The following is a 27,104-nucleotide window of genomic DNA, read 5'->3' as shown; positions in this document are numbered from 1 at the left end:
GAGGAGGAAGAGAGGAGATGACACCTTGACGTCTTCGACATTCCGACAGCTCCCCCCCCCCAGTTCTCAACTTGCTGCAGGAGAGGGAAGAGGCGGTGAGATGACACATTGATGTTTTCGGCAGCACCCTCCCCCCGGTACTCAACTCGCTGCAAGAGGAGGAAGAGGTGGTGAGATGACACCTAAGTGTTAAAAATATATAACCTACAAATATAAAATATATAACTCTAAGGCCCCGTACACACGACCAAACATGTATGCTGAAACTGGTCCGCGGGCCAGTTTCAGCATACATGTTTGGTCGTGTGTAGGCGCGAACGGGCCGAATTCCAGCAAACATTTGCCTGCCGGGCCTTTTCCCAGCAGACAAATATTCCTGGACGTGTTTTAAAACCATCCGCTGGAATCCTGCCCGCTCGGACATGTACGGTCGTCAGTACAGACCTACTGTACATGTCCGAGCGCCCGCCGTCCCTCGCATGCGTCGAATGAAGCACACTTATTGAGCACTATGGATAGTGGGCCAGATTCACGTAGCCCGGGCGCAACTTAACTTTTCCGATTTAAGTTACACCGCCGCAATTTTTCCAAGTTAGTGCCCGATCCACAAAGCACTTACCTGGAAATTTGCGGCGGTGTATCCTAAATCCAGCCGGCGCAAGGCGGGCCAATTCAAATGGGGCAAAAAAAAAGTTGCGTCGGGAAAAAAAGTTGCGCCTGGAATTTTTTTTTTTTTTTTTTAAATTTGACAGAGACGCCGGAAAGACGGGTACACTTTTACATGGTGTATTAACTTTACACTTTGTAAAAGGTACCCTATCTTTGCGACGGCAAACTAACACTTACGGCGACTTAACAAAGGGAAAAAGCTTTGTGGATCTCCGTAAGTGCTAATTTGCATACCCGATGCTGGTTTACGACGAGAACTCCCCCCAGCGGCGGCCGCGGTACTGCATCCTAAGATCCGACAGTGTAAGTCCATTACACCTGTCGGATCTTAGGGCTAGCTATGCGTAACTGATTCTATGAATCAGTTGCATAGTTAGAAACAGAGATACGACGGCGTATCAGTAGATACGCCGTCGTATCTCGTTTGTGAATCTGGCCCAGTGGGTCTACATAAGAATTCAACTTATTTTTATAGTAAAATGCTATGAATCACTATTTCTAATAGCTAATTATATACAGAAAACAAAACAAAAGTGAGTTTTGTAGAATCCCCCCCAATCTTCTGCAAAATTTCTCATAATGCATTATAAGCATCTCACCTATTCCTCCAGTTAGGGGTCGGCCTTTTGCTGGGTCGCTGACGTCTTCATACTCATCTAGACCGTGAGCTACAACAACAAGTTGATTTAAAAAGCTGTAAGGATATTTATAAAGCTAGTAAACATACTGGTAATTACATTAGAATACATTACGTTTTTGAGGAACTGGAAATATTATTTATAAGGCAGGAAGCTGGTTAACTAATAAGTACCAGTTAAAACTACATATTCCCCTGTGCTGCTAAATAAAGAGCTATAAAAGGGTTTAAATGTTTACTTCTTCAGGTTTTTTCAGTACTGTCCTCCTCTCTGTAGAGTAAGGCCCCGTACACACGAGAGGATCGATCCGCTGAAATTGATCCGCGGACCGGTTTCAGCGGATAGATCCCCTGGTGTGTACAATCCAGCGGATATTTTTCCGCGGATTTTTTCCCCCGGGGATGGATTTCCAGCGGATCAAAATCTCTTAACATGCTAAGAAATCGATCCGCTGGAATCCAGTCCAACGGATTGATCCGCTGGTCTGTACAGACTCACCGGATCAATCCGTCCGAATCCATCCCCCGCATGCGTCGTAATGATTTGACGCATGCGTGGAAGTCCTTATATCACAGCGTCGCGCACGTCGCCGCGGCAACGGCGTGACACATCACCGCGGACGGAATTCCGTGGGGATTTTGATCTCATGGTTAGTACAACCATGAGATCAAAATCCGCCAGAGGATTTATCCGCGGAAACGGACCTCCGGACCGTTTCCGCGGATAAATCCTCTCGTGTGTACTAGGCCTTAGGGATGTGGGCATCTTTCCAAGCAGTAAATCACAGTACAGATTTATTTGATATCTGCTTACCTGAGTCTGTTTAAGCACAGTCAGAATACTCAAGCCCTAATGAAGTGTGTTTGGCCCTAGAAATGCATCTTTATTCTATTATTCTATTTTATCATTAAATTCCCTTGGGTTTTAGATGTTTGTTTAACACTGTACTTGGATTGTATGTGTGTATATAGTTATACATAACTCTGCTGCAAGAGTTGATAATGTGATGGCCATTTACTATATTACCACTGATCGCTAGTAGGTTTGTTTTGTTTTTCAGCATAAATGTGCACAGGGTAGTTCATAATGTAATTTTGATAATAATTAGCTTTCTATTTTAATCTGTAACTGGGTATGACTTTATAAAACTGCGAAAACATTTACATTTCTCTTCCCTGCCCACATAGAAACACCAGTCTCAGCAATGGGCTACCTAGAAATTAGAGCTGCACGAATAATTGTCAAGAATCATTATCGTGATTTTTTTCCCCATTGCGATCTTGACAAAGTATTTCCCGATCTTTTGTATGCAGCGAATTCTCTCTACTCTCAGCCCTCAAAAGTCTGGGCAGTCTGCCATGTTTTACAACATTCTTTATCAGTGGAAGTTAAGTCTAAACATTGTATCAATTTGTCTTTTATATCAAAGGAATAGACTTCTGTATGTAAATTAGGAAAGTTTAACCACTTAAACACTCTGGCCCGGATTCAGAGAGATCAGCGCATCTTTAGATAGGCATAGCGCATCTCGTATGCGCTACACCGACGTAACATTGAGAGGCAAGCTGAGTATTCACAAAGCACTTGCTCCCATATGTACGCCGGCGTAACGTAAATGGGCCGGCGTAAGCCCACGTAATTCAAAGTAGCAAGGCAGTGGGCGTGTAGTATTATAATGAAGCGTGACCCCATGTGAATGCATGGCCGAACGAACGGCGCATGTGCACGCATGCTCAGAATCACGTCGCAAATACTGCCTAAGATACGACGGCTCAATGCGTACGATGTGAACCTAACTTACGCCCAGCCTCATTCACGTACGACTTACATAAACTATGTAAAATCTGACGGCACTTCCGACGTCCATACCCTAAATGACTTAGACCAGCTTTTTGGTGGTTTAACTTTACGCCGGAAAAACGCCATACGTAAACGGCGTAGATTACAGCGACGGGCGCAAGTACGTTCGTGAATCAGCGTATCTAGCTCATTTACATATTCGACGCGTAAATCAACGGAAGCGCCCCATGCGGCCAGCGTAAATATGCACCCAAGATACGACGGCGTAGGAGACTTACGTCGGTCGTATCTTGGCAAAATTCAGGCGTATCTCATTTAAAGAATCCGCGCATAGATACGACAGCGCACATTTGGACTTACGACGGCGTATCAGTAGATACGTTGGCGTAAGTCTTTGTGAATCCGGGCCTAAATCTTTTTCTGACATTTGTTGTTTTCAAGTTAAAATCATTTTTTTCTGCTAGAAAATTACGTAGAACCCTCAAACATTATATATATATATATATATATATATATATATATATATATATATATATATAATTAGTAGAGACCCTAGAGAATAAAATGGTAGTTGTTGCAATATTTTATGTCACGCTGTATTTGCGCAGCGGTCTTTCAAATGCAATTTTTGGGGAAAAAATTACTTTAATGAACTTTAATTTTTGTATAATGTGAAAGATTTTACGCTGCGAGAATCGTGATCTTCATTCTAAGCAAAATAAATTGTGATTCTCATTTTGGTCAGACTCGTGAAGCTCTACTAGAAATCTCTTCTTACTGATCATGTGAATGTCTAATTGTTTTTGCAAAAGTCTGCACAATGCACAGTCTGTTGCATCATCTTTGGATCTTATAAATATTGTGCATATCAAGATGTCAGATTGTTTTATTGCAAAGCTGAGACCAATCATGTGGCTATAGAGAAGTCCTTCTCACTTTGCAGTTAGTTTTAGCATGGCCTACATCAGTCCCTAGAGAACATAAGCAAATGTAAGAATCTGCAGTAATGTTTTATAAAATACTTGCATAATGCTGACCTCGAGGTGTTTGGGTTTTTAATCAACAAAACTTCAAATGTCAATTTCCTCTTAAGACCTGTGAGATGCTTACCTTGGGAGTCTGGAAACACTGCATAGCTCTGAAACAAAACAACAGGAAAAAGTAATCTCAACAAACATTACAGGAGACATCTAAAATTTAAGGGCAGGCTGAACTGAGCAATCTTTATGCTGTGGAAAACCTAGAATTGGCTTCATGATCTAAATCAGTGGTCTCTAAACTGCGGCCCTGGGGCCGAATGCGGCCTTTTGTCTGCCTTCGTTCCGACCCTTGGGACACTACTCCTCCCACAGATATAAGACACTATTCTGCCAAGTGACACCAGCAATGAAGCACAATACCTCCCACTGACACCAATAATGGGGCACTATTCCTCCCAATGATACCAATGATGGGGCACTTTTTCTCTTAGCCCGCATTCACACCTAGGCGTTTTTACGCCTGTAGCGCTACGCCGCTGCCGCCAGAGGGCTGAAAACAGATGTCCCTCTATGGAGATGGTTCACATCTCCACGCCGAACGCCGGACGCCTGTCGCCGGACGCCTGTCGCCTGCCGCGTGAAAAAAGGTCCCGGACCTTTCTTTCAGGCGTCTTCGAGCGTTCGGCTAGGAGATGGGAATCATCTCCATAGAGGGGGTCATCTTGGGGCACATCTAGGCGGACAATACCGGCGTTTTGTCGCCGCAAATCGCCGCTATTTTTACCGCGATTTGCGGCGACAAAACGCCGCGATTTCGTCCGCCTAGATGTGAATGCAGCCTTAATGATACCAATGATGGGCACTATTCCTCCCACTGATACTAATGATGGGGCACTATTCCTCCCAATAATACCAATGAAGGGCACTGTTCCTCTCAATGATACCAATGATGGGGCACTGCTTCTCCCCCAATACCAAATGTGCCATTGTTTACTCCCAATACCACTGGTCACAGTCTGGCCCCCTTAAAGTCTGAAGGACAATAAATTGGCCCTTTGTTTAAAGTTTGAAGACCCCTGATCTAAATTTAAAAAAATAAGTCAACTGCATGTTAGAATAAGGCTGGGTACACACATCGCATTGCTGTGCAGATCACATGCAATGTCTCTGCGGTGTGAATTCAGCCATACAAACTGTATGGCTGAAATCGCATCACATTCACACCAAAATGGTGAAGGACCCTTTTTTTGGTCCACACTGGAATCGAAGCACATGGGTGTTCACACCCATGCAATCCTATTCCTGCACCATTTTGCACTGCTATCTGCGAACCAATCTGGGGGTGTCATTAACTTTAAATTGACACCCGCAGCGGTTCACAGATGTCAGTGTGAACCGCCGACAATTTAAGTGTGATGCGGGAACCCTCACAGCAATTGTGCTGGTTCTCGCATCGCACAAGTGTGAACCCAGCCTAACACATGCTGACAGCCTTCACAAGTTTATATATGTCACTGCACATCTCTTTAGATATTGTGGCCCGGATTCACAGACACTGGCGCATATTTATGCCGCCGTAGCGTATCTCCTTTACGCTACGCCGACGCAGCGCAGAGAGGCAAGCACTGAATTCACAAAGCACTTCCTCCCAAATCTGGGTTTCCAAGGCGTAGGTCGGCGTAAGTGTGAGTGGGCGTGAGCCATGCTAATGAGGCGTGACCCCATGCAAATGATGGGCCGAGCGCCAGACAGATACGAGTCGCCAACTGCGCATGCGCCATCCCGTGGGCGCATCTCATTGCGCATGCTCACAATCACGTCGGAACAACTGCCTAAGATACGTCGGATCACTGCCTACTGCGTGAACGTAACCTATGCCTAGTCATATTCACGTCCTACGTAAAATACGTCGGCTTGTGTTCACTGGTGCAGCCCTTTGCATGGATGCTGCTGAGTTATACCTCCTTTATGGGGCATAACTTTACGCCGGACGTATGACTTTACGGGCACTGCGCCGGACGGACGTACATTTGTGAATCGGCGTATCTCCCTCGTTTGCATATGTGAATAGGAAATCAATGGGAGCGCCAAATACGTCCAGCGTAAATATGCGCCCACGCTGGCGTAGGCAAGTTACGTCGGTCGGATGAAGCCTATTTTCAGGCGTATCTTAGTTTCTGAGTGAGGCGCATAGATACGACGGCGCATATTTGCACTTACGCGGCGTATCTCGAGATACGTCGGCGGAAGTGCTTTGTGAATCCGGGCCTATATGTATGAGTTTACGTCCGGCCAGTAAATCTGTAATTTTTTAACTTTGGTAAACAGACCAAGCTGTCTAGCAAAAGTGTCAATTAGAAGGTTGAGACAAACCATTTAACATATAAAGGGGAACTTATAGTGATTGGCTTTTATTCAAATAAAAGCTGCAGAAACAAAACTGCTGCTGTAACTGCTAAAAGAAGTCCAAGAGTGGCTCGGTTGCACCTCCATCCTCAGTGGAGGCACTCTAAAGCCTTGTACACACGATCAGAAAATTGTACAAAAAATAAAATCGTATGATAATCGATAGTACTTAGCTTTCGAGAGCTGATCACGACAGTTAATCCGAAATTATCTGATAGGACAAAGACAACATTTTTTCTCTTACGATACCAGAACATATATGATTTTCTGTTAACTGCTTGTAAAATGACAGCCGGGCAGTAACCCTATTGTTCTGGGAGGACATCATATGACATCAACATGAGAATGGACACTGGTCCGGAATGATCTGCCACCAACTGTGTCCATTGGACACATTGGATGACCGATCAGTGTAGCAGCCTGCTGCCAGTACCATGTGATCGATGTGACCAATCACAGCAGATCACATGACAGTTGAAAACAATGAATGGCTTCCTTTTATTCCATTTATTGCATACAATTGTTTCTAGCTGTGATTGGTCACAGTGATCACATGTTAAAGACAGGGCCAATCACAACCCATTTCTACCAACCATAGCTAATCACAACAATACACAGTGTCTACACACTGTCATTCAGTAAAGATATTCGCTGATAGCAGTGAAATTCACTGCTATAAGCAATCATAATATGTAAACAAAAACCTGATCATCTCCCCTTTTACTATGGTAAAACTGTATTGCTCTGGTTACAGTATGTAAAAAAAAGAAAAGGAAAAAAAGAACAAATATTTAAAACAATTACATTTTTTTTTTGTACATACTGTTACCAGTCAGTGTCCCTGGTCACTGCCACACCCGTTTTATGATGACGCTGAACTGTACTGGTGACAGTGGTGGTTATTTACTAAAGGCAAATCCACTTTGAAAGTGCACTTGGAAGTGCAGTCGTTGTAGATTTGAGGCGGACATGCAAGGAAAATAAAAAACAGCATTTTAGGTTGCACATGATTGCATAATAAAATCAGCAGAGCTTCCCCTCATTTCAGATCTTCCCCTCAGATTTACAGCGACTGCATGTCCAAGTGCACTTTCAGTGCAATTTCAAGTGCACTTTGCACTTGTAGTTTGCACTTGGAGTGCAAAGTGGATTTGCCTTTCATAAAGAACCCCCAGTGTGTAAAAGAAAATAGATTTTTTTTTTATTTCATAATTTTTCAAAAAATTGTGACAAAAAAATGACAACTTCAAAAACATGCCATGCCTCTTACTCTCCTCTTAATTAGATAGTCCATCAGTACATCAGGATTGATCGAATTTCATATATATACCATAGTTTGTGGACTCTATAACTTTCCTACAAACTAAATAATATAGACTGATTTGGGTTATTTTCACCAAAGAAATGTAGCAAAATAAATTTTGGCCTAACTTTATGAAGAAAAATAATTTATTTGCAAAATTGTATAACAGAAACCAAGAAAAACTTTTTTTTTTTTTCAAAATGTTTGTCCTTTTTTGCTTATTTAAAATCCAGTGGTGTTTAAATACCACCAAAAGAAAACTCTATTTGTGTGAACAAAAATGATAAAAATGTCATATGGGTACAGTGTTGTATGACTGCGCAATGGTCATTCAAAATGCGACCACGCTGAAAGTTGAAAATTTGCCTAAGCGGGAAGGGGGTGAAAGTGCCCAGTATTGAAGCGGTTTATCAGTACTGTAGTCGTCCGAAAAAAATCGGAAGAGCAAGACTATGCATACTTGGAAACTAAAGAATACATTACAATGCAATACAACACATTACATCACTTCTGAAGTTATATTCTGTCGTATAATAATTTTCATAATTTTAGTATCCTCTTCATTAGATAGGAAGTGTGTTACTGACTGCATCACTAGGTGAAAATAATTGGCATATTTACTGTGAATAAACCTTTCCGTATTTGGAGGTGACATCTCTTTTCCTCTAGACGTAAAGAGCGCCACCTTGTCCTTTGTGTTGACTGTAAAGTGAATAACTCAACACCAAGTTCACTATATGGACCCCTTATATATTTGTACATGTTGATCTTATCCCCCTTAATCTCCTCTTCTCAAAAGTGAATAAATTCAGTTCCTCTAATCTTTCCTCATAGCTGAGTTCCTCCATTCCTCTTATCAGTTTGGTTGCCCTTCTCTTCACTTTCTCCAGTTCCCCAATATCCTTTTTGAGAACTGGGGCCCAAAACTGAACTGCATATTCCTGAACTGGTTAAAGTAATAGACAACACACCCATTAGGGCATTCACAGATTGGTGATGAGGGATTCTTAAATTGAAACTTAAAGTGTCACTAAACCTACATCATAAAATACTATCAATAAAAGCTGTATTACATCCTGTTCATACTAAGTCACTATGAAATTGATTTTCTGTATTCTTCAAAAAAAAAATGGTTGATCCTGCTTTCCTCTATCTCCACTTTCTGTAAGCCCCCAATTGAACTTGGGATTTTTCAGCTGTGGTGGAAACTCTGCAGGTGCTCAGTTTTCAGTGAGTTTCTATGCTGAGCATCTTCTCCCCACCACATCTGAGCAGCCCATGTGGCTATAGAGTCACACGTGTGGGCGTATACACAGTGGTAAATGACAGCCCATTCCCTCCCTCCTCCTCCATGCCCACTAACCAGCTAAACACAATGAGGGTGGGATATTACATGTAGATACTTGGAGGAATCACCTCCCTCTTATTCTAAGATATTTCAAATATAAATGCTAATTTTAAAAAGTTTGATAGTTTTTATTTATTTTTACTTTGCATTGCAAAGGCTGTTTTTTGATTTTTGATTTTGAATATGTGACTAGCAGCAGAGGACTAGAAGCTCCTCCTGCTTATGTTTTCCAGCAGACAGGCTGAGAAGGACCTGGGTCATGTGACAGTTGTATATTGATTAGGAAAAAGGTACTTCGATTTTTTCTTTTTTTTTATTAAAATAATTACAGTGCCATCATCCACATACAGAAATAGAAGAGACAATGTAAATGAAACAGTGGGGGTTATTTACGAAAGGCAAATCCACTTTGCGCTACAAGTACAAAGTGCACTTGAAATTGCACTGGAAGTGCAGTCGCTGTAGATGCAAGGAAAAAATAAAACAGCATTTTAGCTTGCACATGATTGGATGATAAAATCAGCAGAGCTTCCCCTCATTTCAGATCTACCCCTCATATTTACAGCGACTGCACTTCCAAGTGCACTTTCAGTGCAATTTCAAGTGCACTTTGTAGTGCAAAGTGGATTTGCATTTATTTCGTAAATAACCCCCAATGTGTGTTTAGTACCACTTTAACTTAGAATTTTAAAAATTGTTAGCTGGTAGAGTTTTGTGGCAGAATAGACTTTATACTTTACCTTCCTGTAAGCAATTTTTTATAATTAACATTGACTGCAGCACATCTTACAGATATCGGGAAAATTTATGTTATGCCATCAGTGGCCACCCAGTAGTCAAAAAAAGACCAGGAGAAGATAGCAGCAGTAAGGACAGAGTGCTAAAGCAAAGCGTGGAGTAGGAGGTCATTTTGCCCCAAGGTACTGTACATGTATGCTGTGAATACTTGCATATTATGGAAACGGTTCCAGGGACCCATTGGCAATTCAGTTCTGCTTTAAAGGGCTTCAAGATAGCTGCCTTAGATTTGCTGGTACCTTTGTAAATACTCGGTGAATGCTTGGAGCACACTTTGTGAATGCTAACCTGAAAAGCAACCTGAAGCATGTGTGAACTGGGCCTTCTACTTTCTAGAAGAAGACATGAATGGGTATGAGAAGCAACACATCTCTAAAGGAGCTATGAAAAAGTGTACGCACAGGAAAATGAGACTTGGAAGGTGCTTGTGAACTCAGGAATGAACTAAGACAACTTCAAATATTAAAATACCATTTTATTTTATTGCAAATGTAAAAACAGATTAAAATTAGAAAATATATAGAAAAAGCTTTATACAAATAAATTGTAACACCAGACACCTCCAGCCACATGTTCAATGTATGGTTATATATAGAGCAAACTGATAATACAAACATGGAAGGATTCTAATGTTACAGAAAAATGGGACAAAAAAAGATGATGAATTTCAACGCGTTTGGCGGGTTGCGCTTCTTATGCCCTGTACACACGATCGGTTCGTCTGATGTAAACGGTCCGATGGATCGTTTTCATTGGACGAACCGATCGTGTGTGGGCTCCATCGTTGTTTTTCCCATCGGTGAAAAAAAATAGAACCTGTTTTAAAATTTTCTCATGGTTAAAAAACTGATAGAAAAAAACGATTGTCTGTGGGGAAATCCATCGGCCAAAAATCCACGCATGCTCAGAATCAAGTCGACGCATGCTCGGAAGCATTGAATTTCATTTTTCTCTGCACGTCGTTGTGTTTTACATCACAGTGTTGGACACGATCGAATTTTTAACTGACTGATGAAAGTCAGCTTCATCGGATATCTGATGAAAAAATCCATCGGTCCGTTTTCATTGGATGAACCGATCGTGTGTACAGGGCATTAGGGAGATCTTTTTTTATGGTGAACTGATTTATATAAACAGAATATTATCCCATCAATTGGCACAGTAGCACATAAGTCTGACTGGTGTGGATGTGGCTCTGTCTGGGGGAATCTCCTTTGCTACTGTGATTGAAGAGATAATTTTCTGGACGCTTTGGGAGTGGAGTTCACCCCCTTTATGTGTACCCACCCAACACTGCTGGGTGTTGCAGACCTAGGAGGATGATATATGAGCCCCCCTCTTTTCCATGACTGAGCAGCATCACTCGTGTTTATACAAACCAGTTCACCAAAAAAAAAGACCTCCTGAAGAAGTGCAATACACGAAACACATTAAGATTCAGCATCTTTTGTTTTTTATAGAATTGGAATACTTCCGTATTTGGATGTGTTTGTATGATCAGTTTGCTCAATATATAATCATACAGTAAACATGATGCTGGAAGTATCTGGTGTTACAATTGGATTATATAAAGCTTTGCTATGTGAATTTTAATTCTAATAATGGTATTTTAATATGTAAATTTGTCTATGTTCATTCCTGAGTTTACAAGAACCTTAAAAGTCCCCTATTATTGTATGTACTTTTTTTCATGGGTCTTCTACTGTGTCCTTTCTTGAAAGCCATAGAGTCATGCTAAAAAAATGAAAAGCTCATAATTCAGTGACATTTTATTAATGAAGGATAGTTTATATAGGTTATGTGGACTTAAGTGATCAATGGGTCTCATTCATCTCATTCATCTGAAAATAGTACAGCTCTTGTTTAGCAAGCACAACAGACCCTACTGTGTTTGGAAAAATAAATTGATAATCTGATTGGATGTATGTGATATATGAAGAGTGGAAACATTATGCGGTCTTGCTCAGATACTTACACTTGGTGTATTTTGGCTCCATCTGTTGTCTCCCTTTGAATTATGGAACGACGGTGTCTTTTTAAGGACTGTGATGGGAAGAAAGCCATAGTGTATAAAACCTTCACAGATGTCTTATATTTCTAACTGCTATGTTGTTGCAAGTGTTGTACTTAAAATGCTGGTAAGAACAGCTACCATGGGAGGACGTAAATTAATCAAAATAACACACACCTACAGTAATAGAACAACAGACATATCCACAGTTTTAGAAACCACAGGTACATTTAGAACCACAGAACAGCAGACACACCTCTAGTGATTAAACAGACAGGCACATAACAATAGACACACATATACTGTAGCAACAGGAGAACAGGCACATATACAGGACAACAGATACGTCTATAGATACAGAGCAATACACAGATTTACAGACACAGACCATTACAATAAATACATCTAAAGACACGCTTACAGCCACAGCACAACAGAACAACTAAAATTGCAGAACAAGCCCCATTTAGTACATACAGTACTGCTGCATCTGATATCAAATTGATTAAGCCTAATCATTTTTGTTTTCAACTATGATAAATATTAGGTAAAATGTACGTATAGCCAAAACTTTATGTTTTGGTTAGTGAAAGTAAGGGTTAGAACGTCTGTTTATGTCTGGTTATTTTTTGTTGTGTAGACTTCCAATTTCCAGTCTCAAATATGAAACAGGTAATGAAAGGAGATCACCAAATGTGTGGGGAATTCCCTGCCTGGACATTTACCTTCACCTCTTGTTTTGGCGACAACTCGAAAAATGTGGATTTCCCTTCACTTTCTGTCTCTGCGACAGGTGTATTTCAACTTTTGCAGCCAAATTGGCATAGCATCCAATTTATGTTTGCTACAAGTTCCCACTAATATAGCATATCCGAAATATATATATTTGAATTGCTGATTACCTTCTTAAAGTGGTTGTAAAGCCACGTGTTAAGTCTCTACAATCCCTTCTGTTAGATAACAGACCTGACCACCGGGAGATGCTCTGATCCAAGGTAGATATTGGCTTTTTTTTTTTTTAAATGTCATACAGCGGGGCACATATTATTATCTAACAGAGGGGATTGTAGAGACCTAACTATTTTACAAGCTGGAGGGGAGGATTGTGGAGTGGACAAAGCTGACAGACAGGGAGGGGAGGGTGGAGAGGATGCATGAGAGCAGAGAGGAGACACAGCGGATGATGGAGGCACGTAAACTGTGAGGATCAGACAGGATTTTTAGGTGATACAGGGGGCCCATAGACACAGCACAAGCACTGTGCTGTATAATATGCTTTAAAGGAACAGGATCCATTATTTTTTTTCTAGGGTTACAAACACTTTAAGTGTTTTTCTTACATGTCTAAAAATCCAACCTAGCTTTCTCTTGCTTTTTAACGTTAAGGAGAGGTGGTGGAGTAATATTTAATATAAGTAATCATGTCTGTACTGTGCTGGAAGATCTCATTGTCAGTTATAAACTAGAACTGTTGGCACAATATAAATCCTGTATAATAATAATTTGAACACTAAAACTGTCCTAACAAAGGGTTAAAGATTTCAAAGCATCAGTGGTATATTGTATGTTATTGCACTTTTAAATATTTAATCTTCCCATTACCATTTAATCTAAGCAATAGAAGCTTCCCAGAGAGTCCTAAGCATAAAGCCTGATACACACTATAGTTTTTGTTCTATTTAACCCAGCGGAAACGAAAAAGTCCAGTCGGAGCCGCTGTACTCACTATGCAAAGTCAGTATAGCGATCTCCCCCACTGAGCTGTTGTGTTCTGACAGGGGGACAGCCCCTCTCCCGCCAGAACATGCCGATCATTGGCTGAGAGCACTGATCGGGAGCCGGTCGGCTGCTGGCTTTCCAGCATGCTCTTCCAGTAGAAGCCGGTCAAACGTTTTTTTTTTGTAATTATTCATAGGTATGCTGTAAGACTGGGAACACATAACAAACATATAGTGTGAGTTTCTCAAATTTGACAGCAAATATGTATATACATTTTAAAGTGGAACTTCACTTAAAAAGAGAAGTTCTGCTTTTCAGGTACCGGTTACCACTTCTGCTCGGCTTGCCTAGGTGAGCTGAGTGGAGGTTCATCTCCCATCCTACCTCATGGAACACATCACATATCCAGGGAGCCTGCAGGTCCATTTAAAAAAGCGCAGTGTGACCTGCACATGGGTAGTGGGGAGCTGGCTGTGAAGCCACCGGAAGTCAAAGCCAGCTTTCGACAAGCAAGATGGCTGCACCGGGGACTCAAACACCAGCGAAGAAACGGCCTGGGTGATTACAATGCTGGATCTCTTGACTGGTAAGTGTTTTTTGTTTATTAAAAGTCATCAGCTACAGTAATTGTAACTGCTGTCTTTTATTATAATTTGTAAATGACCAGAGCTCCTCTTTAACTACACTAAGTTTAGGATTATGGGCTAAGGTGAAGGATGCAGGCTTTGAAAAATTCCTTTCGTCTCCTTTGAGATGTGATAAATTTATGTTTCAGGGATAAATTTATTTGGCGTCAAAACCTTTTTCACCCAAAAAGTCTGTGCTAAAAACAATGTATCAGACATACGTACAAATCCATGGAACAACGGACACCATACAAGCCACAGCACAGCATACAAACCTATAGGTACACTGCTACAGAACAAGAGACATTCACAGACACAGCAGATAACTCAGCCATGAGTACATGTAAATCAAAGAACAGAAAGAATCAATCAGAATAATGAGCCTAGAACCCAGATAGTAACACATAGAGACAAACAGTAGAAACATAGCTTTATTGAAAGAATTACAAACAGACAAAAAGTACAGAATGAACAGACATGTTACCCACTGCCTCACAAACACAAACCTGACATTACAAATGTTACATTTTATTTTTTTATATATATATATATAGGACTGAACAAAAAATGTTTTTAAGCGCCCTGCGCTTGTATGACGGTTTTCTTTGTATTTACAGTCTTGTAAATAAATTAAAAAGGTAAGGTGGTAGAATATAGCTACAGTACATCTGTGATGTACCTAAAATACCAAATTTACCTAAAAAAATATATATAGTGCAGTTTCAGTGAGCTTATATTTTGATCCATTATTGTAGAGTTTACGTGAAAATTTAATTTTAACATGCATAGTTTTGGTACTGTATTAAAGCTGAAGTTTAGGTATGACTTTTTTTTTGGGCATATATACTATGGTCCAGCTTTGATCAATGAATGTATGCATACCTTGCATTTGATCGATCCCTGTGTAGGATGCAAAATCATTGTACTGTAGTAGCCACTTCTATTATAGTGAGAGCAGTAGTCTTCCAGGTCAAGCTGCTGCAGTTCTGCAAAGTAACCAAAACCTGAAGAAGGGTATTGAGTATGTGGATAGGTGCTCTACTTTTTTTCAGAAAGCAGAAATCCATTTTAATTTTAGGGGTGTTAGATTAATTAATCATCAGCACAACATTCGATCATTGCTGGGTTACTGAACCTTGTATTTTTTTTGCTCTATGACTTATGCAACATGCTTGTTAGGTACACAGCAGAAACACAGGCCCATTTTTGCAAAAACAGAAGCAAGATAATTAAATAAATTGCTGTGTAATTTCAGTGGACGGAAGTGATTTTTGTTAGAGGGAACAAAAGTTGTTTACCCACAACAACCATTCACAGACTTGCTTACATTTTTTTTTACACTGACACGGAATAATTAACAATTACATCTAAACAGTCATTATGGATAATACCTCAAACAATAAATAAGGCCTTTAGTGCATTCAATGTCTACTCCTATTTACAATAACCACTTCTAAAGTGAAGACCGGAAAGGGAACACTCTTCAGGTCTCACAGCCTTGGACCACCGTTTATTCAGCAATTTAAACATAAATATTCTCACTCTATTTCCCCAGGTATAAAGCAGCAAAAAGATCGAATTCCTCCTGGAAGGAGTCCTAATACAGTAAACCTGCCCCTATCTACTTCTTTACCTGCACTGGAAGCGTTGACCGGACTATAATTATTAGCTGTAGCCTCTGGAGGACCTGGCGCACCAGCTAAAGCATAGGGGGACGAGACTTGCAAGGTGGTGGTTGGACTGAAAGTTGGACTGTTGGATGCCCTGTTGGGTTTAGGAGCCACAGTGCTGTACAACTGGTCTGTAGGCTTAGCAAACATTGTGCGTGGTCTGACGTTATCATACTGGTGGTGAGATGAGGTTGGTGCCCGGTTCTCGGAGGTGGTAGGTAGACTTTTAGACCCAGACGAGACTGATGGAGCTGGTGGCCTCTTTTGCACCACTGCGTACGTATCATTCATATCTGAGCAGTCCAGCGGGAGGGACACACTGTACCAGGAGAAAGATAAGGCAGTGAGTTTGTTGAATTAATTTAATTTAAATTGAATTCATTTACAATAAACATTTCCTGTCATCGCTTGCTGAAACATTCCCATATTCTTAAGATTTGCCTTTCTTTATCAAGTTTTTACAATTTAAATTTAAATAAGATTTCAACTGCAATAAGGCAGTAACAATTCAAGTTATAAAGTAAACAAAAAAGAGAAAAAAAATTACAGAAAAGTTACAGTGTCAGCCTCAGCAAAATATACCAGTTTAAGGTCTCCACCCGAACATAGAGATGAGGCCAGTGACCAAGTACAGTACAATGCAGTGCTCAAAGCCAATTCCCACCCCCCACCCACAAACAGTGCCAACAGTTTATAATTCGGAGTATATGATAGCCATCAAAAATTATTTATACAATACTAGACACACAGGAAACATACTTTGAACCCCGCACTTCATACTCAAGCAAGCAAATGCTCTTTAGTGAGAAATTGACAGGAAGCACCATCTGTAAATTGTATTGTGAACAGGGAATTATTTTAAATGCACCTGCTTCAATCTGAGACTGTATCCGAGGAGGCGTGCCGCAGTTGTAAGTATCTGAAGAAATGACAGTTGGGTAGCCTAAAACGATCTTTCAAAACATCAAAAGTCACCAGTACACCGTGGGACACTATGTGCTGCAGAGTCTTAATTCTGTACTTAGTCCAAACCACTGGGTCCGGATACATATAGAAATGCACTAAATTTGGATTCTTTCACAATAGCTCTGAGGCTGATTTGGTTATTGATCGGATTCATCGTCTCCTCAAACCGTCACACCTACCGGATAACATCCCTAGAGATGTTCTCATGAGAGTTCACTTTTATTGAGCTAAAGAGCAGCTCATCTCAGCATTCCGCAAGAACTCTCACCCTCCAGAAAAATTTGCTCATTTACAATTATATTCAGATCTTACCCAGTACACAATGCAAAAACGCAAGTCGTTGCTTTCTGTGATGAAGGCATTGCGCAACCATGATATACCGTACCGCTGGGGATTCCCAACAAAGCTTTCGGTCACCATCGAAGGGAAGACCACGTGATCACAAGGAGGGGGGTCTCAAGCTTCTGCGCTCTTTGGACATCATACCCGACTGGGCCTCTGAGAATTCCCCCGCCTCTGCAAAGCTGGACACTCAAGGTGAGTGGCAAACGGTGTCACGCAAAAATAAAGGCAAGAAGCAAAATGCCTAGTACCCCGTATGCCATGTTTGCAACAACTGCCAGATTCCCTTAGCAATCTGGAGCACGTAGTGCGTGAACTATTTCCCTCTCGTTAGTAGAAATGGGCAGCTGTTCTGCCCACACATTCCTGTTTGAATCTACCTTTTTACAGACTTGTTTGTATTCTTGTTTTATGCTCCTTTTTTCTCGTGGATTCTTTTTTTCTTTTTGGTTTCGTCTCTCCTACCACTGGTCTGACCTACACGAGCTGAGCCCACTCATCATCACTTTGGATTGGCAAGACTGTCTCCTCACTGCCTGCACTTGGACCCACACCTGCCTGTTATCCTTTGGGGCCTTTGCAAGGTACTGTCAGCACTATTACTTGTATTGCACCTATGGTTATTAAATTAGTGTCCTTTAATGTACATGGACTGAATCATCTGGCTAAGAGGGCCTCGGTCTGGAGGGAGGCTCTAAAACTCCAGGCTGATATTCTCTGTCTACAAGAGACTAATTTCTCCTCTTCCAGTATTCCTACCTTCCGCCACAAGCAATTTCCTCATCAGTTTCTAGATTCGGCATCTGCAAAGAAAAAGGGTGTTCTCATTGCGGTTAGAGACTCTGTGGCTTTTAACTTACTAGACACCCAGGTAGACCCGGAGGGTCACTTCCTTATCCTGACAGCAGAATTGAATAATAAACCTTTTACCATAGTGAACCTTTATGCACCCAACTCTCACCAAATACGTTTTCTGAAGAGACTATTTCGCAGGATATCATCTATCCGAAACTGCTCGCTGGTGATATGTGGAGACTACAATGCCACAGTAGACTATACAATTGACACTACATCCAAGTCTAAGCGGCCTCCTCCAAAACTACAGCCTCTTTTACACTCAGAAGATTTTCTACGATGCCTAGAGGTGTCAACATTCGGATGAACGTGACTATTCGGCCAGGCATAACACTTATTCTAGAATTGACATGGTCTGGGTAGACAAATTGTTGCTGCAGGCGGTGTCCTCCTCCACCATACACAACATCTCGTGGTCCGACCACGCACCTGTCTCTATAACTGTGGCGGAGGAGCATGCCCCCAGTCCTGCATATATTTGGCGTGCAAACTCTCGAATATTTCATATGCCTTTCCATGTGAATGCCATCACTGCTAATCTAACTGAATTTCTTTTTTCCTTAAATGCTCATTCTGCTACATAGTGGTGCGCACATAAGGCGTTCATTAGGGGTGTTATCTTGCAGATTTGCTCTTGGAAAAAGAGGCAGAGGACTCAAAAGCTTGACCGTCAACTTGAAGAAATTAAATCCCTAGAGTCTATGAATAAAGCAGCCGCCACTACACCCATAGCTCTGCTCCGAGCTCAGGCTTTTACTCCTTGAGCAATATGATAAGCATATTAACGCCCTTAAATTATCCCATTACTCATCTGGTAATCGCGCTGGCAAGTTTCTTGCTCAGAGGCTCAAAGTATGTAGGACTAAATCAAAAATCCTGTATCTTAATGACCCAACTGGCAACAAAAAAATATTTAACCCAAAAGGACATAGCGAACTCCTTCGCTGATTATTATTCCTCTTTGTATAATCTTAGTAGAGACCCTAGTACCCCCCAACCTACAGACACAAGCATACAATTTTTTCTATCTAGTATTAATCTCCCTACCCTCTCACAATTACAATTGACCTCTCTTAATTCTCCCATTACGGAGCTGGAAATTAGGAAAGCGATTAAAACTCTCCCGTCTGGTAAAACTGACGGTCTAACAAACAACTATTTTAAAATTTTCCAAGATGTCTCATCTCCATCGCTTCAGTTGGTTTATGCAGACGCAATGTCTTCTGCCTCTTTCCCCTCTGAAATGCTCAAGGCCTATGTTGTCACTATTCCTAAACCTGGTAAAGAACCCACATCCCCCCAAAATTTCAGACCCATTTCCCTTCTCAATACGGATGTAAAATTGTACGCAAAAATCTTAGCTCATAGGCTCCTCCCCATTTTACCTACCCTTATAAAGGCTGACCAAACAGGTTTCACCCCTGGCCGACAAGCATCGGATGCTACGAGGAGGGTTATCAATGTCATGCAGTGCGCTGGGTCCTCTCGGACGCCTTCTCTGATCCTTTCTTTGGATGCGGAGAAGGCGTTCGACAGGATACATTGGGGCTATATGTCCCATACTTTGCAAACGTTTGGCTTCGAGGGGCCCATCCTTTCCGTCATCCTAGCCCTCTATTCGTCCCCATCTGCCCAGGTTTATTCATCTAATATGCTTTCATCCCCTTTCACAATTTCTAATTGGTACGAGACAGGGCTGCCCTCTTTCCCCTTCTATTTTTAACCTTGTTATAGAACCATTGGCAGAGAAGATAAGAGCACACCCTGACATAGCGGGCTTTACTGTTCAGGGAGTATCCCATAACATAAATATTTTTGCAGATGACATCATTTTATTTTTTGACTACCCCATCCACATCTCTTCCTCATGCTCACGCCATCTTGACTTGACTTAGCCAGATCTCCTTCTACAAAGTTAACTTTACAAAATCACTAATTTTAGCGCTGAACGTTCCATCTCCCCTGTGCTCCCAACTACAAGCTAATTTTCTCTACTCTTGGAGTAACTCTTCTATATCGTATTTAGGCTTACAGCTTACGGCAGACCTTCGACAACTGGCTGACGCCAACTACCTACCTCTGATAAACAGAACAACCAAAGAAACCCAAAGGCTAGCTAAAACAGAATTGACTTGGATAGGTCAATTGGCCTCATTAAAGATGCTTATATTGCCTCAAATACTATATGCACTCTGCCCATTCCTCTACCAGGAACTCACCTTAGAGCTCTGAACTCCCTGCTCACACAATTCATTTGGTGTTCTAAACGACCACGTTGCTCCAAAGCACTCCTAGTCAAACATAGACTTGTTGGGGGAATGGGTATGATAGACATACATGACTATTTCAAAGCTTCACTTCTCACACAACTCAAAAATTGGTTTGGTTCCTCCCATATTGTTCCGTGGAGTAGCATAGAACAAGCTTTATGCCCCACTAAGGACTTATACTCTCTTTTGCTTTTGACATCTGGCAGCCGCTCTCTATTCAACATCTTCCACTTACCATACAAGCCTCTCTGCTAACATGGAGAGAACTTCATAAGGTGCCAACCCTCCCCTCCAGTAGAGTGGATGTCCCTATACCTATTACCCTTCTTGCCTCTATGATTCCCAATCTCAATGTCACTGATTGGCAAAACAGTGGTATTAAATTTGTTTCGGACCTGTACCACGAGGACACTCTTAAGACTTTTACCTCTCTTCAAACACAATATCACTTACTGCACAGGGATTGTTATAAATACAACCAAATCTCCCATCTCCTGAAGTCCGTCGATTCTCATTACATATTCCTCCCAACTGAAATTTGGTGTTATTACACCACAATCCCCTCACCAGCTAAAGGTATATCCTTTTTCTACAATATCCTGCAGCGTAAACTTGACTTCAGTAACTCCCGCCCATTTCTAAAATGGGAATCCGATTTAGGTTTAACCATCACAACTTCCCAGTGGCTTAATGCATTTAAATCGACATACAAGGCCTCAAAATGCATCAGCCATTGGGAAATCTCACAAAAAATAGCTATGAGGTGGTATCTTACACCATACAGAATGTCCAAATTTTCTCTCACCAACTCGCCCCGTTTTTCCTAGAGAAACTGTGGATTTGTGGGTAACTTGTTCCACATGTTCTGGACGTGTAAGCACCTGACCAGCTTATGGAATGATATATTCCGCACTATCTCCACTATTACAGGGATCTTAATGCCCCCCAACCCAAGTCTAGCCGTGCTGAATGTAGGTATAGAATCCTTTCCCCCAGATGTACGTGTTGTGGTTACTTACATCTTGCTGGTAGCCAGAACGTTAATAGCGAAGTATTGGAAGTCCAACAGGGCTCCCAACACCTCGGAAGTTTTGGAGACTACCCAATCTCATTATGTTTATGAATCATTAGTGGCTAACAGATTGAATAATAGGAAACAATTTAAACTCTATTGGAAACCATGGAAAGATTGGTATAATGTAGTTTGAGCTATTTCCTTTCTCCCTCCTCTCACTCCCCTCGGTTCTTGTGAGGGTCGGATCAAGGAGAGACTATGGCCCGGATTCACAAAGCACTTGCGCTGATGTATCTCCAGATACGCCGCGTAAGTGCAAATATGCGCCGTCGTATCTGTGCGCCGTGCCCACAAAACTAAGACACGCCTAAAAACAGGCTTCATTCCACCAACGTAACTTGCCTACGCCGCCGTAGAGAGGGCGCATATTTACGCTGGACGCATGTGGCGTTCCCATTGATTTTCTATTCCAATATGCAAATAAGGGAGATATGCCGATTCACGATCGTACTTGCACCCGACGCAGGCTACGACTGGTGCGCGTAAGTTGTACGTACGGTGTAAAGTTATGCCCCATAAAGGAGGTGTAACTCAGTAGCATCCGTGCAAAGGGCTGCACCAGGGAACACAAGCCCGAGTATTTTACGTAGTTTACGTTGGACGTGAATATGACTAGGCGTAGGTTACGTTCACGCCGTAGGCAGTGATCCGGCATATCTTAGGCAGTTGTTCCGACGTGATTGTGAGAATGCGCACTGAGATGCGTCCACGGGACGGCGCATGCGCCGTTCATTATACGTATCTGTCTGGCGTTCGGCCCATCATTTGCATGGGGTCACGCCTCATTTGCATGGCTCACGCCCACTTCCACCTACGCCGGCTTAGGCCTAGGAAACCCAGCGCAGTTTTGGGAGGAAGTGCTTTGTGAATTCCATGCTTGCCTCTCTGCGCTGCGTCGGCGTAGCGTAAAGGAGATACGCTACGGCGGCATAAATGTGCGCCGCTGTCTGTGAATCCAGGGCCTATGCCTTTTGCTACCTTTCCTTTTTTTTTTTTTTCTCTTTCAATTTTTTTTACTTTTCATTTTGTGTACTCCCCGCCCTATGTTTATGTTTGAATTATCCTATAAACGAATTGTTGTTTTCATATTGCCTGCACTCCTTCTCTCTGATAGTAGGCCCGGATTGAATACTCTAATGCCGCGTACACACGGTCGTTTTTTATCATGAAACAAACTTCATTTTAAAAAACGACGTTGCCTACACACCATCGTTTTTTCAAAATGCTCTAGCAAAGCGTAGTTACGTTCAGCACGTACGACGGCACTCTGTTCCATTCAAGCTTGCATCATAACTTGCTTCTGAGCATGCGTGGGTTTAAAAACATTGTTTTAAACGTTGTTTTACCCACACACTATCATTTTAAATGACACAAAAAACGACGTTTTGAAAAACTACATAAAAAATTGAAGCATGTTCGAATTTTTTTTGTAGTTTTTTAGAAGACATAAAACAACGTTTTCCCCACACACGGTCATTTTAAATGAAGTTTTTAAAAATGTTGTTTTTTTTCCATCACAAAAAACGACCGTGTGTACGCTGCATAAGTGTCATGTATACGTTGCCTTGTGCTTTAAATGAAACGGATATGTAACTTGGCTGAATGTATACTCCCATATTTTTGTACTACTGTTTTTGTACTGCAGATATATTATGTTTATTGGAAAACTTCAATAAAAAAAAACATTTAAAGTAAAAATCTGAAAAGAAAGATGCATGATCACATTAAGACTGGAAAGGCCTCTTACCTGACACACAGCCATAGTTTTTAAAACTCTTTAATGGTAAACTGTGCTATACACATTAGTTGTTTCTATTTAGTAGTTAAAGAGACCCTGACCCTGCCCCCAGACCAACAATTGCAACAAAAATCTTCCCCTAAGATAATAAGTGCATTTAAACTATTAGCTGTAAAAAGAAAAAAAAACGACTTTTTGTAGATATCCAAAAGCCCTTAGACCAGGGGTGCCCAGCACGCAGCCTGCTGGCCCTCTATGTGCACGAGACGCCACTTGTTGGGTACCACTTTGTAGAATGGCAGCGAACTGCCGGGTGCTGAAACACTTTCTGTGTTTCAGTGCCTGGCAAAGTTATCTCTCAAATAAACAATAATAAAACTCAAAAAAGTGCAGTGTTAAAATATTTTGCGTGGGCACAGGCTGGGAGAGAGATCTGTCAGCAGGGGGGTGTGAGGTGGTCATGGAAGGATATCAATCAGCGGGTGGGGGGAGTAACAGGGAATGATATATTTTGGAGTAGGTCTTTCATCTGCAGGTTGGGAAATGGTCACCTGTGATATAAGTTCAAGGGAATGGGCTGACATGGGAAGTGGCTGGGGAGTGACCTGGTTGGTGGTGAGTGTGAAATGGATGATGTGTTTCACGTTTCTTTCTTATTTGCGGTAATGCTTACTGCCCTCTGAAAAGTGGTCTGTGTTGGATTGCTTTTCAAGAGTGGTATAGCAGCAGCTGCCTCATTGTTGTTTTTTTTTTACATTGCTGAGTGGTATTTTTACATTGTTGGACTATGCTGCTACTGCAAGCAAGTTTGTCTTGCAGTTGCAGAGTGGCTCCATTGAAATCAATAGGTGAGTTTGACAGGCGGTGCTGCCTGTCAAACTCTGCCGGCTGAGCTAAAGATGCTGCAGCTAAAGAAATGACAAAAATAAAAAGTTGCAGCTGTGAAGTAAAGCTTTACAGCTACGACATTCATACAGTCCTGTCCAAATGTATTTTTAAGATTTGGGTCAGGGACATGCAGTGAGGTCAGTGGCTGGTGAGGCACTGGCTATTATCAGAGCTAGATACACACAGGTTACATACGCCGCGATCGTTAGAGCGAGAGCAATCATTCTACTAGCACTAGACCTCCTCTGCAACGCTAAACATGTAACCTGTAAAAAAATTGAAAGCGTCGTCTATGGGGTTTTGTAAGTACTGAAGATTTTCGCCATTCCACAAGTGTGTGCAATTGTAAAGCGTGTAATGTTAGGTATCTATTTACTCTGTGTAACATCATCTTTCATAGTATACAAGAAATCGGCTAACTTAGGTGTTTTTTTTTTGTTTTTTTAGTCATGAAACGGTTTCTTTCAAAAAAAAAACATTGAAGAGAAGAAGCTGGGACAGCCGCACTCCAAAAACGTTCCTTTTTATTAAAACTGGTCACAGAACATCACACGCCACAGCAAACAATCAGGAAAAGGCTAACGCGTTTCACACTGTGCTTCAGTGCTTATTAAACATGTTTGAAAAATTGCTGCGCAAATACCGGGTAACATACAAAGTTGCAACTACCGCCATTTTATTCCTTGGGTGTATGCTAAAACAATATAAATAATATTTGAGGGTTCTGAGTAATTTTCTAGAAAGAAAAAGATGATTTTTACATGTAGGAGAGAAGTGTCAGAATTGGCCTGGGTGGCAAGGGGTTAATTACCATAAGTAATATAAAAGCAGCCACTTCTGATGACAAAACACGTAAGGCGGTGCTTGAAACGCAATCACGTCACTTCCGTTTTTTGTAATCTCGGTCTTTGGAATGCACACTGTCCCACATCTATGGCTATAACACTGTTATGCCCTGTACACACGATCGGTTCATCCGATGAAAGCGGTCTGATGGATTTTTTCATCAGCTATCCGATGAAGCTGACTTTCATCAGCCTTGCCTACACACCATCAGTTAAAAAAAAAAACGATCGTGTCAGAACGCGGTGACGTAAAACACAACGACGTGCTGATAAAAATTAAGTACAATGCTTCCAAGCATGTGTCGACTTGATTCTGAGCATGCATGGATTTTTAACCGATGGACGTGCCCACAGACGATCGTTTTTTTCTATCGGTTAGTTAACCATCAGATGATTTTAAAACAAGTTCCTAGTTTTTTAAGCGATAAATAAAAAAACGTTGGGGCCCACACACAATCTGTTAGTCTGATGAAAACGGTCCATCAGACCGTTTTCATCAGACAAACCGATCGTGTGTACGCGGCATTACTGTTTCTTTAGCACTATAGATAGTGCATGTTTTCAAAGATACTATCTTACATTGATTGAAAATTTTTTTTTTTTACGAATTTAAGCTATGAGTATCAATCTTTCTCATCCATCCATATGCAACTCTGCTTGAATGTGATTTACCCCTGCAGGAGTACATTTATCCAGTGAGTGTGGAACTGAGAGGGGAGCACGAGTGGAATTCTTGGACTGTAAAGCATCTGCACCAAAACAATTTGTATAATACGTTTATTTTATGCATAGAATTTTCTCTTTATTTTTATGAATTAATTGATGGTCATTTTTGTTTTTTTACACTTTCAAGCGCATTGCACTTTTTATGAAGTACCGTGCTATTCATAAATCACATTAATGAATTTGCATGAACATAAGGAGTAGATTAAGAATTTCATTGAGTCACCTTTATTTGAGTCAATATACACATTTTTCCACTGCCATTTACCCCCCCCCCTATTTATTCACACTCATTAATAGTGCCCAACTATGCCCGCTCTTTCCACCCACCTCCTGCGTTTATAGATGCCAATCTATGATTGGAGGACAGTTGGAAGAATGAAAAGTTGAAGTGCCCGTCACAGAAGTGCACCTTGTGCTGATTTTTTTAAATTTTGACTCCATTTAGATTTTAAAATACTTGATTTTTTCTGTTACCTGCAATTTTTTAAGATGGCGACAGGGTCTCTTTAACCTTGTAACATTCACCCCCAGTACAAAGCATAGCCATCAAAGGTCCCCTGTGAGAGGACAAGTTTTGGGCCTTTCATTCATAATGTGTCCAGGTACAAACAGCTCTTCCATGTATGGGTAGATAAAGACAAAAACATGGCTGCAGTGGCGTGAACCTTCTCATTGTTCATAATACACAACTGAGATCAGACAGCAAATGCCCCCTTAATCCTAGTCCAGATGGTATCGGTGAGAAAAGCATTGTGCATTCCTCAGTGTTGGTAAGGGAGGGAAAGAGAAAGAAGGACATTCTGCCCATCATCACTTGGATTTTACAAAGCACCAGAATGGTTAGGGCATCATAAAGATTACCTGCTGCTTCTGCCCCGGTCTACATGACAGCAGTAGCCTGGGTTCCCAGCAACCTCAAAACTCACATCAAATATAAACGGAGCAGCAAAACCAAGGGGGCATTCATGGGGCTGCACAGTCTGCACTGTGGGATGTCTGCCCCTTTTTATTAAAAAGACACTTTATCTGAGCAGCCATATGCTAAAAGTTGAAATTAGACTTGCTGAAGGATAGTAAGGAAATATTTTGGTCAACAAAGTGTATTTGGGACTTTTTTCATTGTGAGGTACAAATGCAGGTGATTTTATACAGTATTAAGCACAACCAATAACAAAATTATTTATAAATGGTCAGTGATAGAATTAATAACTATAAAGGGCAGAAGAATCAAGGAACCCACTGTAGTCAATGAAAAAGCAGTTTATTAACGATGTAGCTGGATAAACAGAAAGTGAGCTCTGATTGGGTGTTTTGGAGAAACTGCATGTCCCCTTTAAATTCCAAACTCTTATTTGCTGGTCAGCTAGAAAGCTGTTACAGTGGAGATACAAACTGATATGTACGCACTTCTTTTTAGGAGCATGGCTAATA

At 41.3% G+C, this 27,104-nt stretch overlaps 1 protein-coding gene across 1 annotated transcript in view; it reads right to left on the bottom strand.

Moving 5' to 3' along the window:
- Nucleotides 1–27,104, bottom strand: part of PTPN18 (protein tyrosine phosphatase non-receptor type 18) — an 83,595-nt gene that overhangs the window by 4,868 nt on the left and 51,623 nt on the right. The window contains exons 13-16 of the mRNA XM_040325257.1: nucleotides 15,932–16,287; nucleotides 11,918–11,985; nucleotides 4,218–4,245; nucleotides 1,269–1,337 (exon numbers count right to left, since the gene is read on the bottom strand). Coding sequence (XP_040181191.1) covers nucleotides 1,269–1,337; nucleotides 4,218–4,245; nucleotides 11,918–11,985; nucleotides 15,932–16,287 — 521 coding nt within the window. The remainder of the gene's footprint in view (nucleotides 1–1,268; nucleotides 1,338–4,217; nucleotides 4,246–11,917; nucleotides 11,986–15,931; nucleotides 16,288–27,104) is intronic.

The sequence above is a fragment of the Rana temporaria genome, chromosome 9 (assembly GCF_905171775.1).
Source record: "Rana temporaria chromosome 9, aRanTem1.1, whole genome shotgun sequence".
In the NCBI taxonomy this organism is placed as follows: Eukaryota; Metazoa; Chordata; class Amphibia; order Anura; family Ranidae; genus Rana; species Rana temporaria.
Note: the sequence above shows the minus strand (reverse complement) of the source record. Positions and strands in the feature narration are given on the sequence as shown.